The 21,064-nt window shown below is 32.6% G+C and overlaps 4 protein-coding genes across 4 annotated transcripts; 3 read left to right on the forward strand and 1 right to left on the reverse strand.

The window, feature by feature from the left end:
* Nucleotides 1-1,164, forward strand: LOC124886457. The gene has a single exon (XM_047394856.1). It carries the CDS (start codon nt 584-586, stop codon nt 860-862), a length of 279 nt encoding a protein of 92 aa, XP_047250812.1. The 5' UTR covers nt 1-583; the 3' UTR covers nt 863-1,164.
* Nucleotides 1,087-3,667, reverse strand: LOC107879412 (fatty acyl-CoA reductase 3-like). The gene is made up of 10 exons (XM_047395619.1): nt 3,549-3,667; nt 3,345-3,448; nt 3,033-3,211; nt 2,871-2,966; nt 2,583-2,780; nt 2,321-2,482; nt 2,149-2,230; nt 1,751-2,020; nt 1,431-1,525; nt 1,087-1,225 (listed from the first exon to the last, which is right to left on the reverse strand). Exons 1-10 carry the CDS (start codon nt 3,628-3,630, stop codon nt 1,087-1,089), a joined length of 1,407 nt encoding a protein of 468 aa, XP_047251575.1. The 5' UTR covers nt 3,631-3,667.
* An 8,180-nt stretch (nt 3,668-11,847) lies between these two features.
* On the forward strand, nt 11,848-12,959 carry LOC107879879 (putative elongation of fatty acids protein DDB_G0272012). The gene has a single exon (XM_016726810.2). The coding sequence runs from the start codon at nt 11,907-11,909 to the stop codon at nt 12,741-12,743; it is 837 nt and encodes a 278-aa protein (XP_016582296.1). The 5' UTR covers nt 11,848-11,906; the 3' UTR covers nt 12,744-12,959.
* A 2,075-nt stretch (nt 12,960-15,034) lies between these two features.
* LOC107839936 (ankyrin repeat domain-containing protein 2B) lies at nt 15,035-20,642 on the forward strand. The gene is made up of 9 exons (XM_016683604.2): nt 15,035-15,357; nt 15,606-15,636; nt 16,736-16,887; nt 17,206-17,418; nt 17,523-17,671; nt 18,420-18,585; nt 18,983-19,075; nt 20,070-20,209; nt 20,356-20,642. The coding sequence occupies exons 1-9, from the start codon at nt 15,349-15,351 to the stop codon at nt 20,453-20,455; spliced, it is 1,053 nt and encodes a 350-aa protein (XP_016539090.2). The 5' UTR covers nt 15,035-15,348; the 3' UTR covers nt 20,456-20,642.
* Nucleotides 20,643-21,064: the final 422 nt, after the last annotated feature.

A 21,064-nucleotide genomic window follows, 5' to 3' on the forward strand; every position in this document is an offset into this window, starting at 1 on the left:
TGTTGCGGCACGGCACAACGTGAAGGGAAGAAGTTGCTTTACAATAGATACATAGTTTTTGGGGAGACCTATAGGCTATAGCTGGGTGCATTGTACGTAGGAATTATATGGATCGATTTGTCACTATTTGAACTCCCAGCTAAAATAGATTTATCGATAAAAACTTTGTGTCTGGTCTGGTATATACCCCTAATCATATTTGGCTAATGGTTTGATGATTCGATTCCTAACAAAAATGGTGAAACTAAATGAGATACCTGCAAATGGCGACTGGGAGTGGCCTGTCACGTTGGGCTTTTTTTATTAGGAGAGAAGCCTAGAAGAAATTATGACAATGGGCAGAAGAAACAAATCTTTATTTTCTTCTAAAACACACACAAATTTCAGTATACTCAAAATATTTCGCTACATTATTGTTTTGGACTTTTGGTAATTAAATAGTTTCCTATAGGAAAATTTACAATACGTAGTTGGATTTTCAAACTTTTAGAGGTGATAATTGAGGATGCAAAAGAAAAATATATTAAAAGGGAATACAATTGCTTCCGATGAAAGAATGGAACACCAAGAAGAGTGAGGTTGAATGGAGGCTCAGTTCACCATTCTTTCAGAGCAGGCACTCTGTGACAAGAACATAGATCCTTGCACCATAGAAGATGATCTGATGAAGCTGTTTGAAGTGGAAGCTTACAAGGCATGGGCAGCCATGGAATTGGAACAAGAAAAGGAAGTTGAAGAAGCTGAGGAACATCTCAACACTTCTATGGAAGAATTCCGACGTTTCGAAGAGGAAATGAATGAGATGGCTAAATCTGAGTATGATAGTCTAATGATGGTGTATAATAGCTATATATTGTTCTGATGATAAAGGCACTAATATATAGAGAGGTACAAGGTAAAGCCCAATCTTTGAGTTCAGTTTGCCAGTGTCTAGTTATCGATTATATGCGAAACAACAAAAGTAGTCCTTCAATATTATTACATATAGAGCTACTATTATTTTCGTGAACTGAGGTTGTCACTTAGCACAGCCTTTTTATTTGGAAGTAGAGAACCTCTTCCATTCACATATATAGTTCTTCTTTCTTAGAAAATATACTTCACAACTCCCGGAATGTGAGTTTCCATGAGGTATTTTTCCCACTGAATGGTTGTCGGATCAAAATTAAGTGTATCGTCTGCGTTGCTTTCTCTCATTAACATTTCAGCATTGGTATCATCGAAACTGATAAAAATCAGCATGCACGGTGTTAGAATATCAATTTGGAACACCTTTATGTTTGATAAATTTAGTATCTAGTAGTATATCAAAAATTAACAAGTTGACAGATGTTAGCTCAAACATTGAGGTATCTACATCAAATTGAACATAGAACTGAAGAAGAAGAAGAAGAAGAAGAAAGGAAAGGGGCGTCAAATAATTAACTCACACTCCTTTGAAGAATGCGTAAGGTCTGTATAGTTCAGCTAGTCGAATGGCGTCATTGATCCTTCTTTCTAAGTTTGCATATTGAGCTTGTAAATGCTGGCAAAGTATCGAGTTTGTCCACTTTAATATCTGGAACATGTTAAAACTACAAACTTAGCTAGTGGTAGGCCATCAATGCTGAAATGCATGTCAACATTCATAAATACCTCTTTAATCTTTTTCTATACATCGCTCTTGCATATGGATCTTTCCCTCTTTTAGTTGATATATATCGTGAGTTTTTAGCTTATTTAAGAAGGCATTTACTATGCCAATGCTAACCTTTAATGCGGGCATGTAGTGGATTCCGATGTATTTGTGAAGGCTCTCCATGCTATCCAGTAAATGGAACTTCTTCATTTTGACTGGCTTTCCTCTTTCGTCAATCCATGGATTCTTCTTGAAGTAATCAATGCCAATTTGTATAAAATCATCCAATTTGAGTTGTTTGCTCCTAGAGGAGCTAATATGGTAAACAACCGTATGGGAAGATGGATTTTGATGGGCTATTATAGCCGCAATGACTGAGTTCACAACCATATCGGCTGGAATCTAGGCAAAATTGCAAGATGGCATTAAGGAATTGGCAAATGCTATGGAACTCAAAGTGTACATATCTGAACTGATTTACCAGCTGACATAAGGTATACCCTATATATACATATGACTGACTCACGTACCACATCTGCTATGCTATCTCTGCCACCTATTGCAACTTTCTGTTTACCTTTACCGTAGCCAACAATGAATGTGTCGATGGTTCTGCAGGAAGGAATAATCAGATTATGTTGGTTTACTAATTACTCTTCTTTAGTTTCCCTGTGTGCATAAATGGTAGTATATAATTATCACCTCATTCCTTCAATCCATCCAGGGAACGGCTCCTTATAGGTGCTCAATATAATTGGTGGCCTTAGGATTATGAGTCGGAGATCCTCCTTGAAGTGTCCCAGGAGCATCTCTCCCATTGCTTTTGTGAATGAGTATGTGTTTGGACATCCATGTAGCCTTGCCCTGAAGAATTATATATACACACTTGTCTTGAATGAACCCTATAAAAGAATAGGATATATATTTGTATCAACGGGGGAGGCTGATTTTATGAATCATTTACCTCTCAATACCTAGAACTTTCATAGCTAGAGTTACTTCTTTTCCTGTGGCTTGCCTAACTTGAAGGTCCTTTAGCGCCTCCTCTACCAACCTTTGCTCTACTTGTATGTCTAAGACAGAGCTTCCATTAAGCGTCTTGCCATAGTTCAATGGCTTCTCTAGTATCAGTCCTTCCTTTTCCCCAGAAACATAGGCTGAAAAGTACCCATATTTACAATAAAGTTAATATATATGCAAAAGAAGTCACATGATAATGAAATTTGGTACGTTAAGCACATATATGATGGAGCTGACATGGAGAAGCATCTTTAGTTTTGAACACTGCTTGGAGAATTCGACAACATGCATGGCACCCAATGCATTGATACTTATAGCAGTATTGTATCTGCAGAAACACAGAGTAAACTTCTTGGTTCTAATTTAGGAAAAAAAAATTTCATTCTATATCTACCTTTCATCAAATCTAGTTGTTGCAGCAGAGTTTACTATTATGTCAACTTCTCTGCACATCTCATCTAAACTATCACAAGCTATATCCCCAGGAACTAGGGAAACCTTGTCTTCTATAAAGCTGTGTAGGTTCGCTCCCAACTTCTCCCTTAGAACTCTGAATAGATCTGTTTTCAGAACCTGCAGTTTAATAATCGTATTGAGCAGTGAACTCGGATAATCTTGAATTATCATGCGGTAATAATGCATGACAACCGAGACATGTAGTGTAATGTGCTGGCTACTAATAGTAGTTGTAGAAGTTTGCTGGTACCTCGTTGTTAAAGCGGTGTTTAGCAGAATTTGAATCTGGAGCTCTAATTAGCAAGTAGAGCTTCTTCACATTTGGCTGGACTCTGAGTATCTTTTCAGTGAGAACTACAAGAATTTACAATAGAAGCAGTAGCAACACTAAGTATTAGTATTCACAAAGCATGATTTTGCAACCTAAAGGAGAGAGTTGTAGTAGAGAAAGTACTATTTGCTAGGTATCCTGTTACTCCGGTGATGAAAATGGTCTTGCCCTCGAGAAACTGGAGCTCAATGCTGCACGATTCCATTGTACTGTAAACTCATACGATATTATCAGGTTGCGAATACTGGACATGGAAAACTATTTATTCGGGGGAAATTTTACGGGAAAACTAAGTATTGCAGTTTCACCTATTTTCAGTTATGTACCAATAGTCAACAAGAAAGTAATGCAGCCTATATGTGCAGTAGCAATTGTAATCCTATCCAAATATTCATAATGAATTATCAAAGTCTTGTCTTGAGATTGGCAGTAATAACTTTTTTCCTTTTCAGTTTCCTACTCAGTGTAGGATATCCACTTTGGGTCCGACGAATCCAAATTTGCAAAAGGCAACTTAATACCAAGGCTCGAATCTAAGACTTTTTACATCACTCTATCACAACCTTAGGATGGCAGTACTAGTTTTAGTCAGGTGCAGCTCAATAATGGAGCTAGCCAGCGGCCTATATCTAAATCTACATCTTAATAAAACACCTTAAACTTATTTAATAATATTTCACTATTCTTTATTTGGATTTAGTCTTCAGTCTTTTTGAGATGAAAATTTTATTAATTAGTTATTCTGGTTATAATCACTCACTTATAGAGTCAATTAATCTTTCTCAAGGCATTGTTATCCTCTTAGGTAAAATTTTATTATTTTCTTAATCTTGAAAAGATTCTTTTAGTTGAGGTTACTATTACCAAATTTGTTAATATTATTTCCTCTTTTAAAAAAGAATGATCTACTTTGACTTGACACAAAGTTTAAGAAAATAAAGAAGAGTTTTGAATCTTGTGGCCTTAAATTAAAGTTGTGTCAAATGTATCAAAATGTTTTTTAATCTTATGGTCCTAAACATGTCATCTGGAAAGTTTAAATTAAGTATTGTCAAAAAAGAAAAAGAGTCAATCTTTTTGAAACAGACTAAAAAGGAAAGTAGGTCATTCTTTTTTAAACGGAGGGAAGATTTTGTTAGCGGTATCAGCAGGGGCGGAGGTACGTTGTAGCAAGGGTGGTCAAATGAACACCCTTCGCCAGAAAATTACGTACATGAAATGCTGCTTTAAAGGGTTAAATATACAATATGAACGATATTGACACATGCAGTTTCTCTAGCCTAGTGGTGGTAAAAGCGCAGGGAATGAACATTCTCCTTTAGTGCGTGGGTTTGATCCCCTGCGGGCTGCTTTTTTTAAAAGGTTTTTTTCTCATATTTAGAAGAGCTTGTAAATGCTTCAAAACTCGGGGGGAAACGAAGGACTAGTAGACTTTGTTCCTTTTCTTTAATTAAAAATTTATATAAAATTTAAAAATAATTTTTTAATTTAAAATTAATAAGTAAATCCTAAAAATTCTCTATAGCGTTGCTAAAAGTGAAAAAAACTTTATATAGAATTTTCTTTTAAAAAAGACCTCCTTTAGTTTTGCTCTTCATCTTTCATGTTTCGTTGTTATTATTGTCGTCACCATAGATCGACGAAAGCTTGAAGCATAAAACTGATTTTTTTTCTTGTTCTTTTTTTGCTTATCGCTTTACTTCGTATTAAATTAAACATGAACACTAAAGCTAAACATTATGTGGTTTGATTTTAAATTTTGATACATTTATTCATGAAAAAATGATTATTAGTATTATGTAGTTTGATTTTAAAATTTTCAATGCATCATTCGTAAAAAAAATAAAAAAAATTGCTAATATAATGATTGAACACCCTTCATAAAATTTCTGGCTCCGCCACTGGGTATCAAAATTTAGGGAAGAATCAAGTCTTGTTATCTCATTGAGTATATTAATTAAAATACAATAAACTATTACTATGTCTCGTAACAGTTTCTCTTTCAAGTCTTAATATCTGCAATTATGTTAAAGAAGTCTAAAAGCCAACGGCAAAGAAATTCTTACTCTTCCGTTCATTTTTATCTGTCCATAGTAGACGGAGAGTTGACATGATTATGCTATTCTCATTTATAATTGGCTTAATTTTTACCCACTTTTTCGTTTGTATTCAATAATTATTATTCGAGAAAAAGATAATTAGGACCTGTATTTATTCATAAACTCTTGGATTATAGGATAAATATCGTATTTTTAAGTAGAACAAAATGGTACTTTTAAAATGTATATGACATGTGCAATTTGATTCGGATACGCAACATAATATATGTGCCCACTGGCTAAGAGTAGTTTAGGCACATTCCACCAAAAGTTTGGCAAGTCATTAGTTACATTTGGGTCTATAAATGAAAAGTCCTTACATATTTAGAAAGTTGTCTAAATGAAAAAGCATTACAAGTTTAGAAAGTTGTCTATGTAGTATGGAGGACCTTATGTTTTAATCCGTTTGTCTGATTTTGACTTGATATGATGTTTAGAATATTAAAAAAATAATTGATCATTTTGTGTTTTTGCATATATACCATGTACTCATAATAATATGTGTGCTCTTTTGTTTCCAATATACTATGTGCTCCGGAAAAGAAAAAGCATAGCAATTAGCAATGCATGCACTAATTTCCAAAAATTGTTTCCAACACACAAAGACATCCACTTTAACACACACACACACACACATATATATATATATATATATATATATATATATATCCCATTTATGAATTTGTCTAGATAAGGTATGCACGCAACTTCGACTTAACAACAGAAAGTTTTATGAACAAATAACATACCAATAAGCTTGAGCAAAAATCCAATGGTTTATTTTACTCATTAAATCTAACCATGGAATGTTTAAAAATCATGATTCGATTGACGCTTATCTCAATACTAGATGTTGAAGTCCGTGTCAGCTCGGGCCCAATATATATTATTATTTTATTTTAATTTATGTGGTATAGATGAAATTTGAAAAATCAATGTTTTTTTTTATATATTTTACGTTATTAGTTATTGATTTATAGTATTTGTACATAATTTCGGATACTATATACTATGTTTAGTTCCAATTTATGTGACATGATGGAATATTTGAGAAAATTAATCAAATTTGTTATATAGTTTTAGATATTTTAAGTTGTTAATTATATTATGATTTATACGACTTTCTACGTAATGTTCAAGTAATATCGCTCTATCACAAATAATATGACATCGATAGAATTTGAAAAGTCAAGCAAATTTTTTCTACATCTTTTAAATGTTTTAGATTGATGATTATTATGATTTATATTATTTTTCATAAATTTTTTAAATAATGTATCTCAGCTAATGCTGCATTATTGTTATTTGCATTACTTTTCATGAAATTTTCAAATGATATATCTCAATTTTTGTTGCACTGATAAAAAGTCAACCAAATTTTTTTGTCTCCAAATAATTTAAATTATTAATTATTGTAATTTATAATATTTTTAATATAATTTTGAATAAAATTGTATGTATATATATATATATATATATATATATATATATATATATATAACAAGTTAAAGCTAAAAAATAATTAAATCAAAATTTAGATAATCAATTATATTTTTAATAAATTTTTTAAGCTATTAGCTATTGTAATTTATAATACTTTTTTGACGTTGTAATTTAATATTTTAAGTTGTTAGTTATTATAATCTATAATACTCTTCTTGTTCAAACTTTTGTGGCGTTGATAATTAATTGTATTTTAAAAATAGTTTAAGTTTTTAATTATTGGATTTATAATACTTTTCCTTCTATTCCAATTTAAGTGACACTAGTATAATTTCGAGAGTCAATCAAATATCACGATTGAAGTAGCGAGACAGACATGTCTTAAATGACTATAATAACTAATTAGAAGTGATATAGCAAAAATTCTATAAAAAATAAATGTGAAAAAACAAGTGGATCTCATATAAGATGCGAAATTAATTAAAACATCAATAGTTAATCTATTATTTTATATCTATTTTATATTCTTTATTAAATATTATTAATTTTTTAATATTTAGATAACTTATAATAATTAATTAGGAGTGATATAATAAAATTACGGTCGAAGCAGATGAAGCAGACATTTCATAAATGTGTATTTTATTTTTATTAAATATTGTTAATTTTCTAATACGTAAATGACATATAATAATTAATTAGGAATGTTATAGTAAAATCACAGAACAAGCAGACAGTTGGAATCAGGCATGACAACCGCCAGTTGCCTGCTTGAGGTGCCAACTAACTGGCGCTTTTATATGGTAGTAATACAGAGAAATCTAGTTATAATGACAATGTTTGTCTGAAGTTTCACGATTATTATATTAAGGTACTGTTATATAGGTATACTAACATTTAATATTCAAATTTTATTTAGTTATTTTCACGATTTTCTATATTAAAGTATTGTTATATATGTATACTAACATTTAACATTAAAATCTTATTTAGTTATCATAAATAAAAGCACATAAAGATTTAATAAAGTATGTTTTTGCTAATGAAATTAACCAAAAAAATTAAAGAAGTATGAATGTAATTAAAAAACAGTCAGCATTAATCTTTTCGATAAAGTTATCACATAATTGATGGACATCATTTAAATTAATTTTACCTTTTAGATATTCATACTTCAAATTGACTACAGTGAAATTTCTCTAAATAAATATTATCAGGATCATGAAATATTATTATTTTGTAGAGGTACTCTTTAATCGATAAATTAATAATTATTAACTTAAAGAGTGTTTCGTCACCAAAAAAAAACTTAAATAGTATTTTGAAATTCAAAAAGGTTAATTTTGATCACATCAAATTATTGTATCATATTTATTGAAATAATGTAAAAAAAAATTGAATTCATTATGCATAAGTACATTGTATCGATACTGCAAAATTCATTTGTGGATGAAGTCTCAAGGAATTTAAATGAACCTACTTGTAAAAACGACATTCATGAATTTGATGTCTTGATTAATAATGATCTCGGTTACTGCAATATAACGGATGTCAATAACTTGTTGGATTACCCGGATGAAAATGATACATGTACAAAGGTCCAAAGTTTAAAAGAAATTGTGAATATCATTGAAGAAAACAGTTGACAATGAAGTTGAAGACGATACAATACCTTTGGAATCATTTTCACGTAAAGATGCACTTATCGCGTCTAGAACTTTTGATATTTTTTTGATGCAGTTCGAGAAGACAACACCGAAATTTTAGATGCAATAAAAAAGTTAGAACTGAGCTTCAATTATATTTAATTTTTATCCAAAAAAATAAATAAAATTATGATCATATTTCACTATATTGTCTTAGATATTTTTGCAATTTTAAATAATTATTAATTTATAATAGTAATGAAATTATATATTTATATATTTGTAATATATTATCTTATTATATTATTGACATCAGTAATTTTTTTCACTGGGCCAAGTAGGGACCGGAGAAAAATATTATATTTTGGAGAGTTTATTAATTTATAGAGTATCAAGGTAGAAATATTTACTATATGTGCTTATCAGTGATGATTACGTTAAATATTTTAATATTGTGTTGTTATACATAATATTACATAATATTTGAGTATGCATAGATTGTTACCAAGGGGGTAAATGTATAAAGAGAGTATCACTTTAATAAATGACATTACTCTAATTTTAGATAGAATGCTATTATAAGAAAATACTAAAATATAAGTAAGTATATAATAAAGGCCTCTTATATTTTTTAAATTTCATGTTTAATCAAAGCGCTTCATTTAAACTAAGAAGTAGGAATAATAAAATTCCACTAAACTGTCATTGGGAGCAGTGAATGTGTTACCAGTTACCCAAAGAAAGAACAAAAGGAAGAAAATTCATACTATTGATAAACAGAGAGATGACAGAGTCAACTTTAATCATATGAAATGTTAGGGTTTTTGTTCTGATTTTCTTATCAAATTTGAGTTTTATTTTTCTTGTAAGGATAGTCAAAGTAATACCATAATTACTTTTACTTTTACTGAAAGAAAAATATGATTTTTTTTTCTTCATATTTTGCTAACCTCTTTCTTAAAGGAAAAGTTTTGAAATTCTATTAATAGAAGACTCTTCTCATATAAGAACACAATAACATCCACAATATAGTCGTTTAAGAGTCTTGTTTATGGGGGAATTTTTTCTCTGTTTTTATTGTTTTTTATATTAATTTTGATATGTAGGTTGTTTGACCGAATCATATTAATAATATGCCTTTTTAGTATGTTTTTGTTTGTCATTTGAATTATCACCGTCTTGATTTGCAAACTTTAAGCTTCCGCAATACACTCTCTCGATTTCAAGCCCAACAAGTGGTATCAGAGCTTAAGGTTCAAAGATTCAATGATTTGGTAAAACGAGATTAAAGACAGGTTCAAAGAGGTTTCAAATCAAGCTGCAACCAATTTGATGATAATGACGATTTTGTTTAGCTATATGTGGAGAAGAAGTTTTAAGCATATTTTAACAATCCCGTTGCTACATCTTTAAAAATAAAAATAAAATATTATTTTTTAGCCATGACAAGCATCAATGATGAAGATTATGTAAAGAACAAAGATCATGCACGCGAAGAAGGTAGATCAAATTATGTCAAGAAAATCAAGTCAAAAAGGAGAGATTTGTTAGGATTTTTGTCGTAATTTTCTTACCAAATTTGAGCTTTATTTTTCTTGTAAGAAAAGTTAAAGTAATATCATAATTACTCTTATTTTTCCTGAAAGAAAAATATAATGTTTTTTTCAGATTTGGCTAGCAATTTTCTTGGCGGAAAGATTTTGGAATTTTCTAGTAGTAGAACAACACGGTAGAGTTGTGTTTGTTTCTCTAAAAAATAATAGAACAGTACAATTTTCATGGATCTTGTATGATAATACATTAGCTGTGTTCGTTTCATTCAATATTACAATATGCATTAAATCTGATACGATAATGTGAAAAACATAAAAAACATAATTGTGTCTGTCCTCAATTCTCTTTTCTAAGTTGTAAAAAACGTGAAAAACATAAAAAACAATAATTGTGTCCGTCGTCAATTATCATTTCTAAGTGTAAAACATGTGAAAAAAATAAAAAGCAATCAAAATAATAAGTAGCTCATCACAGCTTGGATGCAGTGGCGGATCTACATACAATTTAGGGGTTCGGTTCGAAATATTATACTATTTTTATATGATCAAAAATATTTTTATGTAGATAGAGTAGATGTTGAACTCCCTTCGTCTAGTCCTTACATTTACTTCTGAACCCCTCAGTGAAAATTCTGTCTCCGCCCGCCACTGCTTGTATGGATGTATGGGGCGAAACTAGCGTGTCAGCAAAGAATTCGGGCACACTCGCTCTAGCTCGATGAGGGAAACTTGAAGTGGTCACGTCGTCGGGGACTTGTATAGTTTTAGGACTATGATGATGGCCTAGTGGTTCGTTACATATGTAGATGAAGGTTGGGTTCGGTGGACAATGATTGTGTTAAGAATAAATTATATTTTGACATAAATCTATCCTTAATTTTGATTAAAGGTTACAGAATTGAATGATTTATCCCATATATAATTTCAAGTACCTTACCGTATTTTTTTAAGAATCCAACTCCATATATAACCCATTCCATCCACTATAATTGAAAAGTATAATGATTGAATGAATTATATTTGAACTGATGAAAATATGATGGAAAAAGTACATTTAAATCCTTTTTAATTTTATCAAACAGCATAGTTCACCCTTTTTACCATATATTTATCCTCGTCCTAACTTCTGTTGTTTCTTCTCCTTCACATTTATGTTGGCGGTATGACAAATGAACCAATTAATTAAGTTTTGTAATATTGAAAAGTGTATTTGTATAATTTTTAGATTAATTAATTGCTGTAGCTTTACCTAATTTTTGGGAGCTAGCCCTCTAGCTAGGTGCTTTGTTTTATTAAACCGAAAAAACACCTTCGCTTCTGCCACACGTACCGTACCATCCAATGCAACTAGAGTTAGATTTAAATTACATTACATACAGTAATTAGTGGATAAGTGCAGTAAACACCTACTGCTCAAATTAATGAACTTAAACAAATCACATCGGAGTCTGTAATGGTACAATGTACATAATTAGGCAACTTTAAAGGAGCAACAGCAACAGCAAAAAGGTTTGGCTCCAACTGCTCTCTGTGTTAAATGTACTAACATAATTGGAATAACACATTTAAGCAAAACATAAAGTGGTAGTAAGTCTCTTTCCTATATTAATGTTGTTTGCTATGAACGCCTGAGGGTTCTCCTTGATCCAACACACCCTTATATATATATATATAGTTTCCTTAGCTTGTCCATAATGACTACAACATCGATCTCTCCATCTCATAATAAATTAAAAAATAATGGAGGATGTTTACTCCATAGTCCACTATTGGCTAGTTGGCCACCCAATTATCAGTCAATTCGAGTTTAAGCATGGACAAACTTTTGGTGCCGCCTTGTTATTTCCCATCGTATCAGTGTCTGTGTACTTGTTTTTCACTGTACTATCTCTCCGTTTCCCAACACTCCTCCCCACCGTCTCCGCCGCCACCCTCCGTCGTATCACTGCCACCCACAGCCTCATCCTATGTATCCTTTCGCTTATCATGGCCGTGGGCTGCGGCCTCTCGGTCCTCCACGAGATGGCCGCCTACGTCCATGACTGGTCATGGCTCATCTGTTACAACAGGTTAAATTATGAAAATATGGTCCTTACACGAGGACCCATAGTTTTTTGGGGCTACGTGTTTTATCTTTCCAAGATTCTTGAATTTTTGGACACCCTTTTGATCCTACTAAGTAGCTCGAGATCTCGACGACTCTCGTTCCTCCACGTGTACCACCATGCACTGGTGCCACTCTTTTGTTATGTTGGTGTTTCAACTGGCCTGTCCATGCTGCATGCTGGGGTGATGACTAATGCTTCGGTTCACGTACTAATGTATGCTTATTATTTCCTGTGTTCTATTGGAAAAAGGCCAAGGTGGAAGAAATTGGTGACTGATGTACAAATTGGACAGTTCATGTTTTGCTTTGTGTGTTTGGGGTCAGTGATGTATTATCACTTGACTAGTGAGTTTGGGTGCTCTGGCATTGGTGTTTGGTTCTTCACTTTCAGTTTTAATGTCTCACTTTTAGCACTTTTTCTCAACTTTCACTTCAAGACCTATGCCAAGATCAATTCCAAGAAACCATGAAGATAGAGAAGCTTGGCAGATAAAAAGATCACATTAAGCATATGTATGTTGTGACTTGAGAATGTGGTTGGTTATGTTATAAGTTAATCAGTGGAGTATTGTATTGTTTTACTTTTATAGGGCTTGGAAAGTAATGAGTGACTTCTCATAATAAATATATATATACTTATAAAAGCGTGGTTGTATTGGGGTGAAATTTACAAAGGCTGTTTGAAAGTTAGACTTACAATAAACAATTAGTGCATATATATACACGTCGTTCTATATATAGGCGGAACGATAGTATTGATTACAAATTCACGTGAATTAAATAGTTTACGATTTATTCGGTCCGTTCTTGTATGGAAATGTCATCAGATACTTGAGGTCACTGTATAAACTCATAAACTTTAAATTTCAAATCTTTACACAAATAGCCAATTATATTTATTATCTACTTTCCTTAAATGACATAAACAAATTATATACTGATTATACACGAATTTATACCCAAGCTATTCGTGATTTAAAGAATCGAACGAACGGCTGTTTAAGTTAATTCTTTTATTAACTTCGAATAATATATCCAAAAAAAGTGACCAACACGCCCAATTTTCACCCTCTTTTACCTTTAGACATTTGACAAAGAAGGGCCTAATATCCAAAAGTGAATTCGGAACTATTCTATGCCACCAAACTAAAAAAACGCACCAAACTATATCATATATTTAAAAAAATACCAAACTATGCTTAACTCATAAAAATTGTGAGTTATGCACAAATATTTTTAATGGAAGACAATTGACGACGTTAAATTTTTAAAAAAATGCATAACTCACAATTTTTGTGAGTTATTCATTCTTATTTTAACATAACTCACAAAATTTGTGAGTTATTCATTTTATTTTAACATAAATCACAAAAATTTATTTTAACATAAATCACAAAAATTGCGAGTTATGCATTTTTATTTTAACATAACTCACAATTTTTGTGAGTTATGTGTTAAAGAATAAAGATTTTCCCTTTCCCAATCTTCACTTTAGCGATTGAGATTCAAAATTTAAAAGAACCCTACCCAATTTCAACTGGTCTCCCCCCCCCCCCCCCTCCTCCTTGTCCATCGATTGTGTCCATCGATTGTGCCTGGACATGAATTAATTTTGTATAGTTAAGATTTATGTATTCTTTTGGATATTCGATATTCGTATTAGGCATTGTTTAAATTTTCTAGCATGTTATTATCCTGAGTTGGAAGTAATTCAGAAACAACCTATCTACATCATATTTGAAATAGAGATAAGATCTGAGTACATTCTATTCTGTTAAAATCCGACTTTATGAAATTACACTGAATATATTGTTGACCTGATTAAATTTGAATTTGTTTCATAAAGTCTTATAATGGGGATTAAAGCTCACTAACAAAGACAATCTTATATTCAATAGAATTCAAACTCGCGACAACTGATTTAAAGATAAATTTCTTATTTTCTTTTTGGCCCTAATTTTATATTAGAAAAACTTGGACATGAATTAATTAATTAATTTATATCCCAAACAATAACTATAACTTCACATCAATTTAAACATAAGCAAATTTAAAATTTGGATGTTATATATAGATTCAAGTTCAGGATCCTATCACAACTAATTTACCTTGTTGGGTTCACAATCTTTACGAATGGGATAAAATTTACATATATTCTATTCTTCCTGAAGCTCACTCGTGTAACTACACTTGATATATATGTTATTGTTGTTGTTGAGTTCAAAATCTACTCTCTTTTATCTTAATTTATGTAAAATAGTTCAAAGTACGAGAGTCAAAACACTTAATTTTGACTATGAATTTGGGTACACTACGATTTATTATATGTTTTAAAATAAAATTCACATACTTGGAAACTATACGAAGCACAATCAATGAACAAGGAGGGGGGACCAGTTGAAATTGGGTAAGGTTCTTTGAAATTTTGAATCTCAATCGCTAAAGTGAAGATTGAAAAAGGAAAATGCTTTATTCTTTAACACATAACTCACAATTTTTGTGAGTTGATAAAATGCATAATTCATAAAAATTATGAGTTATATTAAAATAAGAATGCATACTTATAATTTTTGTGAGTTATATTAAAATAAAAATGAATAACTTACAAAAATTATGAATTATGCACTTTTTAAAAAATTTAACGTCGTCAACTGCCTTTCATTAAAAATATTTATGCATAATTCATAATTTTTGTAAGTTAAAGTATAATTTAATATTTTTAAAAATATATGATATAGTTTGATGCTCTTTAATTTGGTAGCACAAAATTGTTACGGATTCTCCAAAAGCCCAAAGGAACCGAAGAATCTGAGGAAAGCATATCGGTGCCATTCATTTCAAGATTAATCTGGCCCACTGATTTATAAATCATAGGATAACCAAAAAAAAGTAAAATAAAATAAAATAGAAAAAGGAAAAAGGTTTTGTTGATTATTTTGAACAAGAAGACGAAGTACATCTGTCCTATTTATCATTATCACAAAAAACCCTTTTGCCTTTGATTTCCTGTACCCCCAAATCTCCCAAACCCCAAGATAAACTCCCACTTTTTTTTTTTTAACTTCTTCTGTAGCCATGTCTGAGGTGCATCCCTACTTTCTTGATTATGTTTTCATTCAAATCTAATCTTGTTTTGTGTTATTAAATTGTTCTGTTGATTAAAGATTGGATTTTTAGATTTGGGGTTTTGAGATTTTCAAATCTTGATTTTGTATTATTAATTATTGATTTTTTGGTTCCTTGTGATATTTTTGTGTTTTAGCTTTCTGGGGTTTTTGTTTTTTTGTTCGCTTTTGGTTTATGTTGGTGTAATTTATCTGTTTATTTTTCAGGGAGAGAAGGCTTTGCCTACTGCATCAAAAGGTATAATTTTGTGACTTTTCTGGTTGATTGATGTAATATTGAATGTTTATTTTGGATATTTGTATGTGGATACACAATACATGTATGAACTTAATTAATGAGGTTCCAATTGTTTAAATGGGATGAAGTATGTGGCTGGAAGTGGGATGATTACATTGACATGTGCTATTTTAGTTATTTAATCGGATTGACTTGTGGAATTTCACTGGGAGGACAAGGACTTGTGTTGGAAATGTTGCTTGTAGTGATCTTATAAAAGCACTGTGATTAGAATTGCCGAATGAAGAAGCAATCTTGTGAAAAGTTAGGTCTATTTGGATGCTGTAGAATCAAGCAAAAACGGTGCTACCTATGATTGACTAGAAAGGCACCCAAGAGTGTGGCTAGTGGTCAATGAAGTGGGTTCCATGAGGTCTCAGGTTCAAATCCCAGAGACCAAAACCACTAGGTGATTTCTTTCCATATGTCCTAGCCTTGTCACCTGTTTCTGGTGGGATGTGACAGGTATCCCTTGGAATTAGTCGAGGTGCGTAAAAGATAGTCTGGACACCACGGTCATTTAAAAAATGATTGATTAATAGGCACCTCGACAAACTGAGCTGATATTCCTACACAATTGGTTGGAAAGCATGTCTCAACCTCCAATAATACTACTCTCTTTATTGGTGCTTTGATGTTCTTTCTAATTAGTTAATCAGATATTATTCATGCGTGTAATGAATAATCCCTCAGTCCAAACTGGTATATGCATGTGTGCGCTTTCATCTATCTGTTGGTCAGGATCAGGATGCCAGGCACAATAGTTGTGGTTGTGTAGATGTTGGTTCTTGCTAAAATTTGATATCATCTTTTGCCTGCTGTCTATCATTTTCTTGGCACATCATTTTGTATAGATTTTGTGTATTTTATATTTTCGCATGAATTGGAATTATCACATTACTGGTATTCTCAGCTATACAGCTTGTTGTACCTCCTATCAAAGATGAAACTTTATAGCATCAAGTGCCCTAGAAAGTTCTCTTGATATTGAGTTCTTTTTGTTAGAAAAAGAATTTGCTATGTGTAACACCAGTTTGAAGAAAGTTCAATTTCTTTTCAGATGAGAAGCCTGTGGCAGCTGAGAATAAAAAATCTGCTGAGTCTTCCTCCACAGAAGCACCATCAGGAGAAGGGAGAACCGCCTCTACTGCTGCAGCTGGAGCTGGGGTCCAAAATCCCTTTGATTTCTCAGCCATGTCTGGACTACTTAATGTACATACACATTTCTATGCAGAGTAAAAGTTTTGTTGCGTTTCAAATATTTTAAATAGTAAAAATAATTACACGTGTAATCTCATTTTGGTTGAATACATGGTGTTGGAGATGTACAAGTATGAGTGACTTATAACTGCTTAGATGCAAAAACAAAGCTCCAGCACTTGGTGATAACCTCTTAAAGTTATAATTTAGTAATGAAAATAGAAAAGAGTCAATTTACCATCAACTTGCAACCAATAATACTTTTAGTTTTGCTGCTTTTCTTGTCGTTTTGTTTTTTGTTGATTGATAAACTTCGAATTATTTTTATAGGACCCAAGTATCAAAGAACTAGCTGAGCAGATAGCAAAAGACCCTGCATTTAATCAGATGGCAGAGCAGCTTCAGAAGACCTTTCAAGGTGCAGCAGTGGAAGAAAGTGTCCCCAACTTTGATAGCCAACAATACTACTCTACAATGCAACAGGTTATGCAAAATCCTCAGTTTATGACCATGGCTGAGCGGCTTGGTAATGCATTGATGCAGGTGCGTTTTTGCTTCCTGTTGTATGAGACTCTGGATTTCTTAATGAAAAATGATTCTTATTTGAGTGATTGGTAAATGATCTCTTTACTTTTTTTTTATTTCAGGATCCATCTATGTCTGGCATGCTTGAGAGTTTGTCAAACCCTGCTCAGAAGGAGCAACTTGAAGAACGGATGGCGCGTATTAAAGAAGACCCATCACTGAAACCAATCTTGGAAGAGATAGAGAGCGGAGGACCAGCTGCAATGATGAGGTCATATCTCCTATTTGTTCTGATTGTTAACTATGCTCTCTCTCTCACTTCTGTTCAATTAGAACTTTAGTGATATCCCATACTTTATTAAGCATGGGACTTCACTAGCTAATTTAAATGAATCTATGCAACAATCCAACCTTCGCAGAATGTATTCAAACTTTTTCCTTATCGCATTTTAACTTCTAAAATGAACGGACTGCCATGAATACTTATTTTGCAGGAAAGCTTTCGTCTGCAATGGTTATAAAATAAACATGTAATAGTTCAATTTGCTAAGATTCTGGCTTGAGGTGTATCTGTGTGGGTTGTGTGTGAGACATCTAGTTGATATGAACGACAGTGCTTCCTGATATTTAGAAATTAAGAGAATATATAAAAGAATTTCCTTTGATTGATCTATCTGCAGCAGCAGCAGACAGGAAGAAGTTTGCAGGGGGTTCTTTTTGGTTGTTCTTGTGAGAAAAGGTAAAAAAAAAAGAGTTTTAGGGGAAAGTAGACCGAGAACAGCAGCTTATTCTTGTTCCATCAGTTGTTTTAGCATCATCAGTTGTTTTGCAATTTCACTGTAATTCTCTACCTTTTGACGAGTGAATCACAAGTAAATAACTGTAGCTTTACTGAATTTTACGTTCTGCTCTTTGGTCCTTGATCTTTACTATCTGCAGCTTTTTTCTGGGGGTATTTTTGCCTTCTCTGTTAGGTGTAATACAACTGTAATGGTTGATCTTTTCCTTCCCCTTTTCAGGTATTGGAACGATCAAGATGTTCTGAAGAAGATTGGTGAAGCAATGGGTTTTGCTGCTGCAGGAGAGGGTGCTACCTCATCTGAGGTACCTGGGACAGATGAAACAGAAGAGGCAAATGAAGATGAATCTATTGTTCATCAGTGTGCTAGTGTTGGTGATGCAGAGGTGATTTTTAAATTCATCTTCCTTTTGTTGTTGGGGGCTTAAACGTAGGGCTGTGGTAGTTTTATTTTGCAATTTTGTTCAGAAACGTTTACTTATTCAAAATCCTTCCCCTTGGCTGAAATTACCCTGCTGTCAACACCGCTTGTGCAAGATGAGTTCCTTAAATACACTGATCCCTTTGATGTGAACATTATTAGTACAGTTTGGTGAATAGCACTTTCTTTTCTCTTATTTTTCTATGTGCTTTTACTATGAAAGATCCTGTTCATTTTTTCTTCTATCAGCAAGCAATTTTGTGTCAATATCTTCTTCCTTAAATTTGAATTATACCTATGATCACATCAGAGACTTCATTAATGCCCATCTAAATACATAATTGCTTTAATTTGGATTTTAGGGCTTGAAGGCTGCACTAGCTACTGGTGCTGACAAAGATGAAGAAGATTCAGAAGGAAGGACAGCATTGCATTTTGCTTGTGGATATGGCGAGGTAAGAAGTTTCATTTAGGACCTTCAGTATCTTCATGTACACAAATATGTTTCAGTTTGCCCGCTTATATATTTTTAGCTTTCTAGGTGATCCTAGTTGTCTTTCTTATGGATCAATCAAAGTTTCGAAGCTTCCTTTCAGGGGAATTAATTCTTTCTGATGCATCAATTACTTCTCCTTTAGAATTTGTGTTCTTTGGAACTCTTTTATATTCACTTTTTTCATTCAGTTCTGACCATTTTTATTAATCTGAAAGCTTTCATTTCCGTTGATGAAATTCGATCCTCAAACTTACCTTTTCACTTTGATGGTAAATAGGTTCTTTTCCGTCTGGTTTTAGTTTTAGCAATATAAGTCTGAACAGAAGCAGTTTTGCCAGTTTTAGAAGTTTTGCTGTACTGGCGTGTAGCCACAGTTGATGGCATAGGTTTGGAATAGAGTTACGCTAGAAGTTAGAAACATACCCACTGTAATCCCACAAAGTGAGGTGTAGGGAGGGTAGAGTGTTACGCAGCCCATATCACTACCTCAGAAGAAGTAGAGAAGGCTGTTTCTGATAGACCCCCGGTTCAGAATTAAAAAAAAAAACAATATAAAAAGATGTAATAAAAACCAAAAAAAAAAAGATGGAATAACAATAATAGCGTTAGAGAGTTATGCTATCTTGTTTTTTTCTTAGAAAACTGTTTTGGTAAGTGATTGCTCCAGATTGAGAATGAGGAAAGCATTGTATACTTTTTCTGGTTTACTTTTGGTACTGAAAAAAGCATTATACTTTTCCGGGTTGGGTTGAGGGGCACAATAACTGCATCATTTTACCAGCACTCATCAATCAGAAAAAAGAATATGTTCTTTTTTTTCAGTATCCACATTGTCGAGGTAGGAGGTAAAAGGTTGATTACATGTTATTTGAGAGTATATTACCATTGGAATAAGCCAATGTTTCATCAAATTTTTTCAGAGTTAAAAGTGGTCTTTATTTTATTTATTTCAGGTGAAGTGTGCTCAGATCCTTGTTGAAGCTGGGGCAAAGGTTGATGCATTGGACAAGAACAAGAATACTGCTCTTCACTATGCTGCTGGATATGGTAGGAAGGAATGTGTAGCACTGCTGCTAGAGAATGGAGCTGCCGTGTATGTTTTGCTTTTCTACCATTATGTTGTTTTCGCCCCACATGTCTCGTTATGCTTTAGTTTCTCATCCGATAAACTAGTTTTAATGAAACATTATATGCTTAGCACATGCAAGTCGAAGTGAAAGCTTTTCTTTATTCGTGTAGAACTCTTCAAAACTTGGACGGAAAGACGCCAATTGATGTTGCCAAACTCAACAACCAGCAGGACGTCCTTAAGCTACTTGAGAAGGATGCATTTCTGTAAACTGGCATGGATGTTGGGCCATGTACAATTGAAACTTTTGGATGTCACAGAGAGTGATTATCTTTGCCAGTGTATAATTTTATTGTTTTCCCAAGATTGCCTGTTCAAAGAATTTGCTCTGGATGTTTTGTATTTGTAAACATCTTTGCTACCATGTTAAATTAATCTTCAACAAATTTTTTTCAAACTGATATAGTAGGCTTTGCCTCTACCTTGACAAGGTAGGCGGGGTAAGGTTGCGTACACACCACTCTCTTACCAACCAGAACACACTTGTGGTATTACACTGGTATGTTGTTGTATAGTAGCTTTGTTTGGCTGGTGTAAGAAAGAAATCTATGCCAGCCTTGAGAGCTTTGCGTACGGCGTGGGTGCCAAATGGTTTGGGACGGACTCCAATACGTGTGTAGTGTTTGAGTCAATTTGCATGTGCTCAATTATTTGATTGGATACAACCTTAAAAAAATTGCTCATCAAAACTGAGTAGAGAAGAGATAACCTTTTAACATTTTTCTGGAGGTATATTTTTCAACTGCAAGTTCAAGATTTGACCCAAATCGATTAATGTAGCATCTAATGTCAACGTAGATATATCTTCTTCTATCAACC

This window comes from Capsicum annuum, chromosome 8, assembly GCF_002878395.1.
Source record: "Capsicum annuum cultivar UCD-10X-F1 chromosome 8, UCD10Xv1.1, whole genome shotgun sequence".
NCBI lineage: Eukaryota > Viridiplantae > Streptophyta > Magnoliopsida > Solanales > Solanaceae > Capsicum > Capsicum annuum.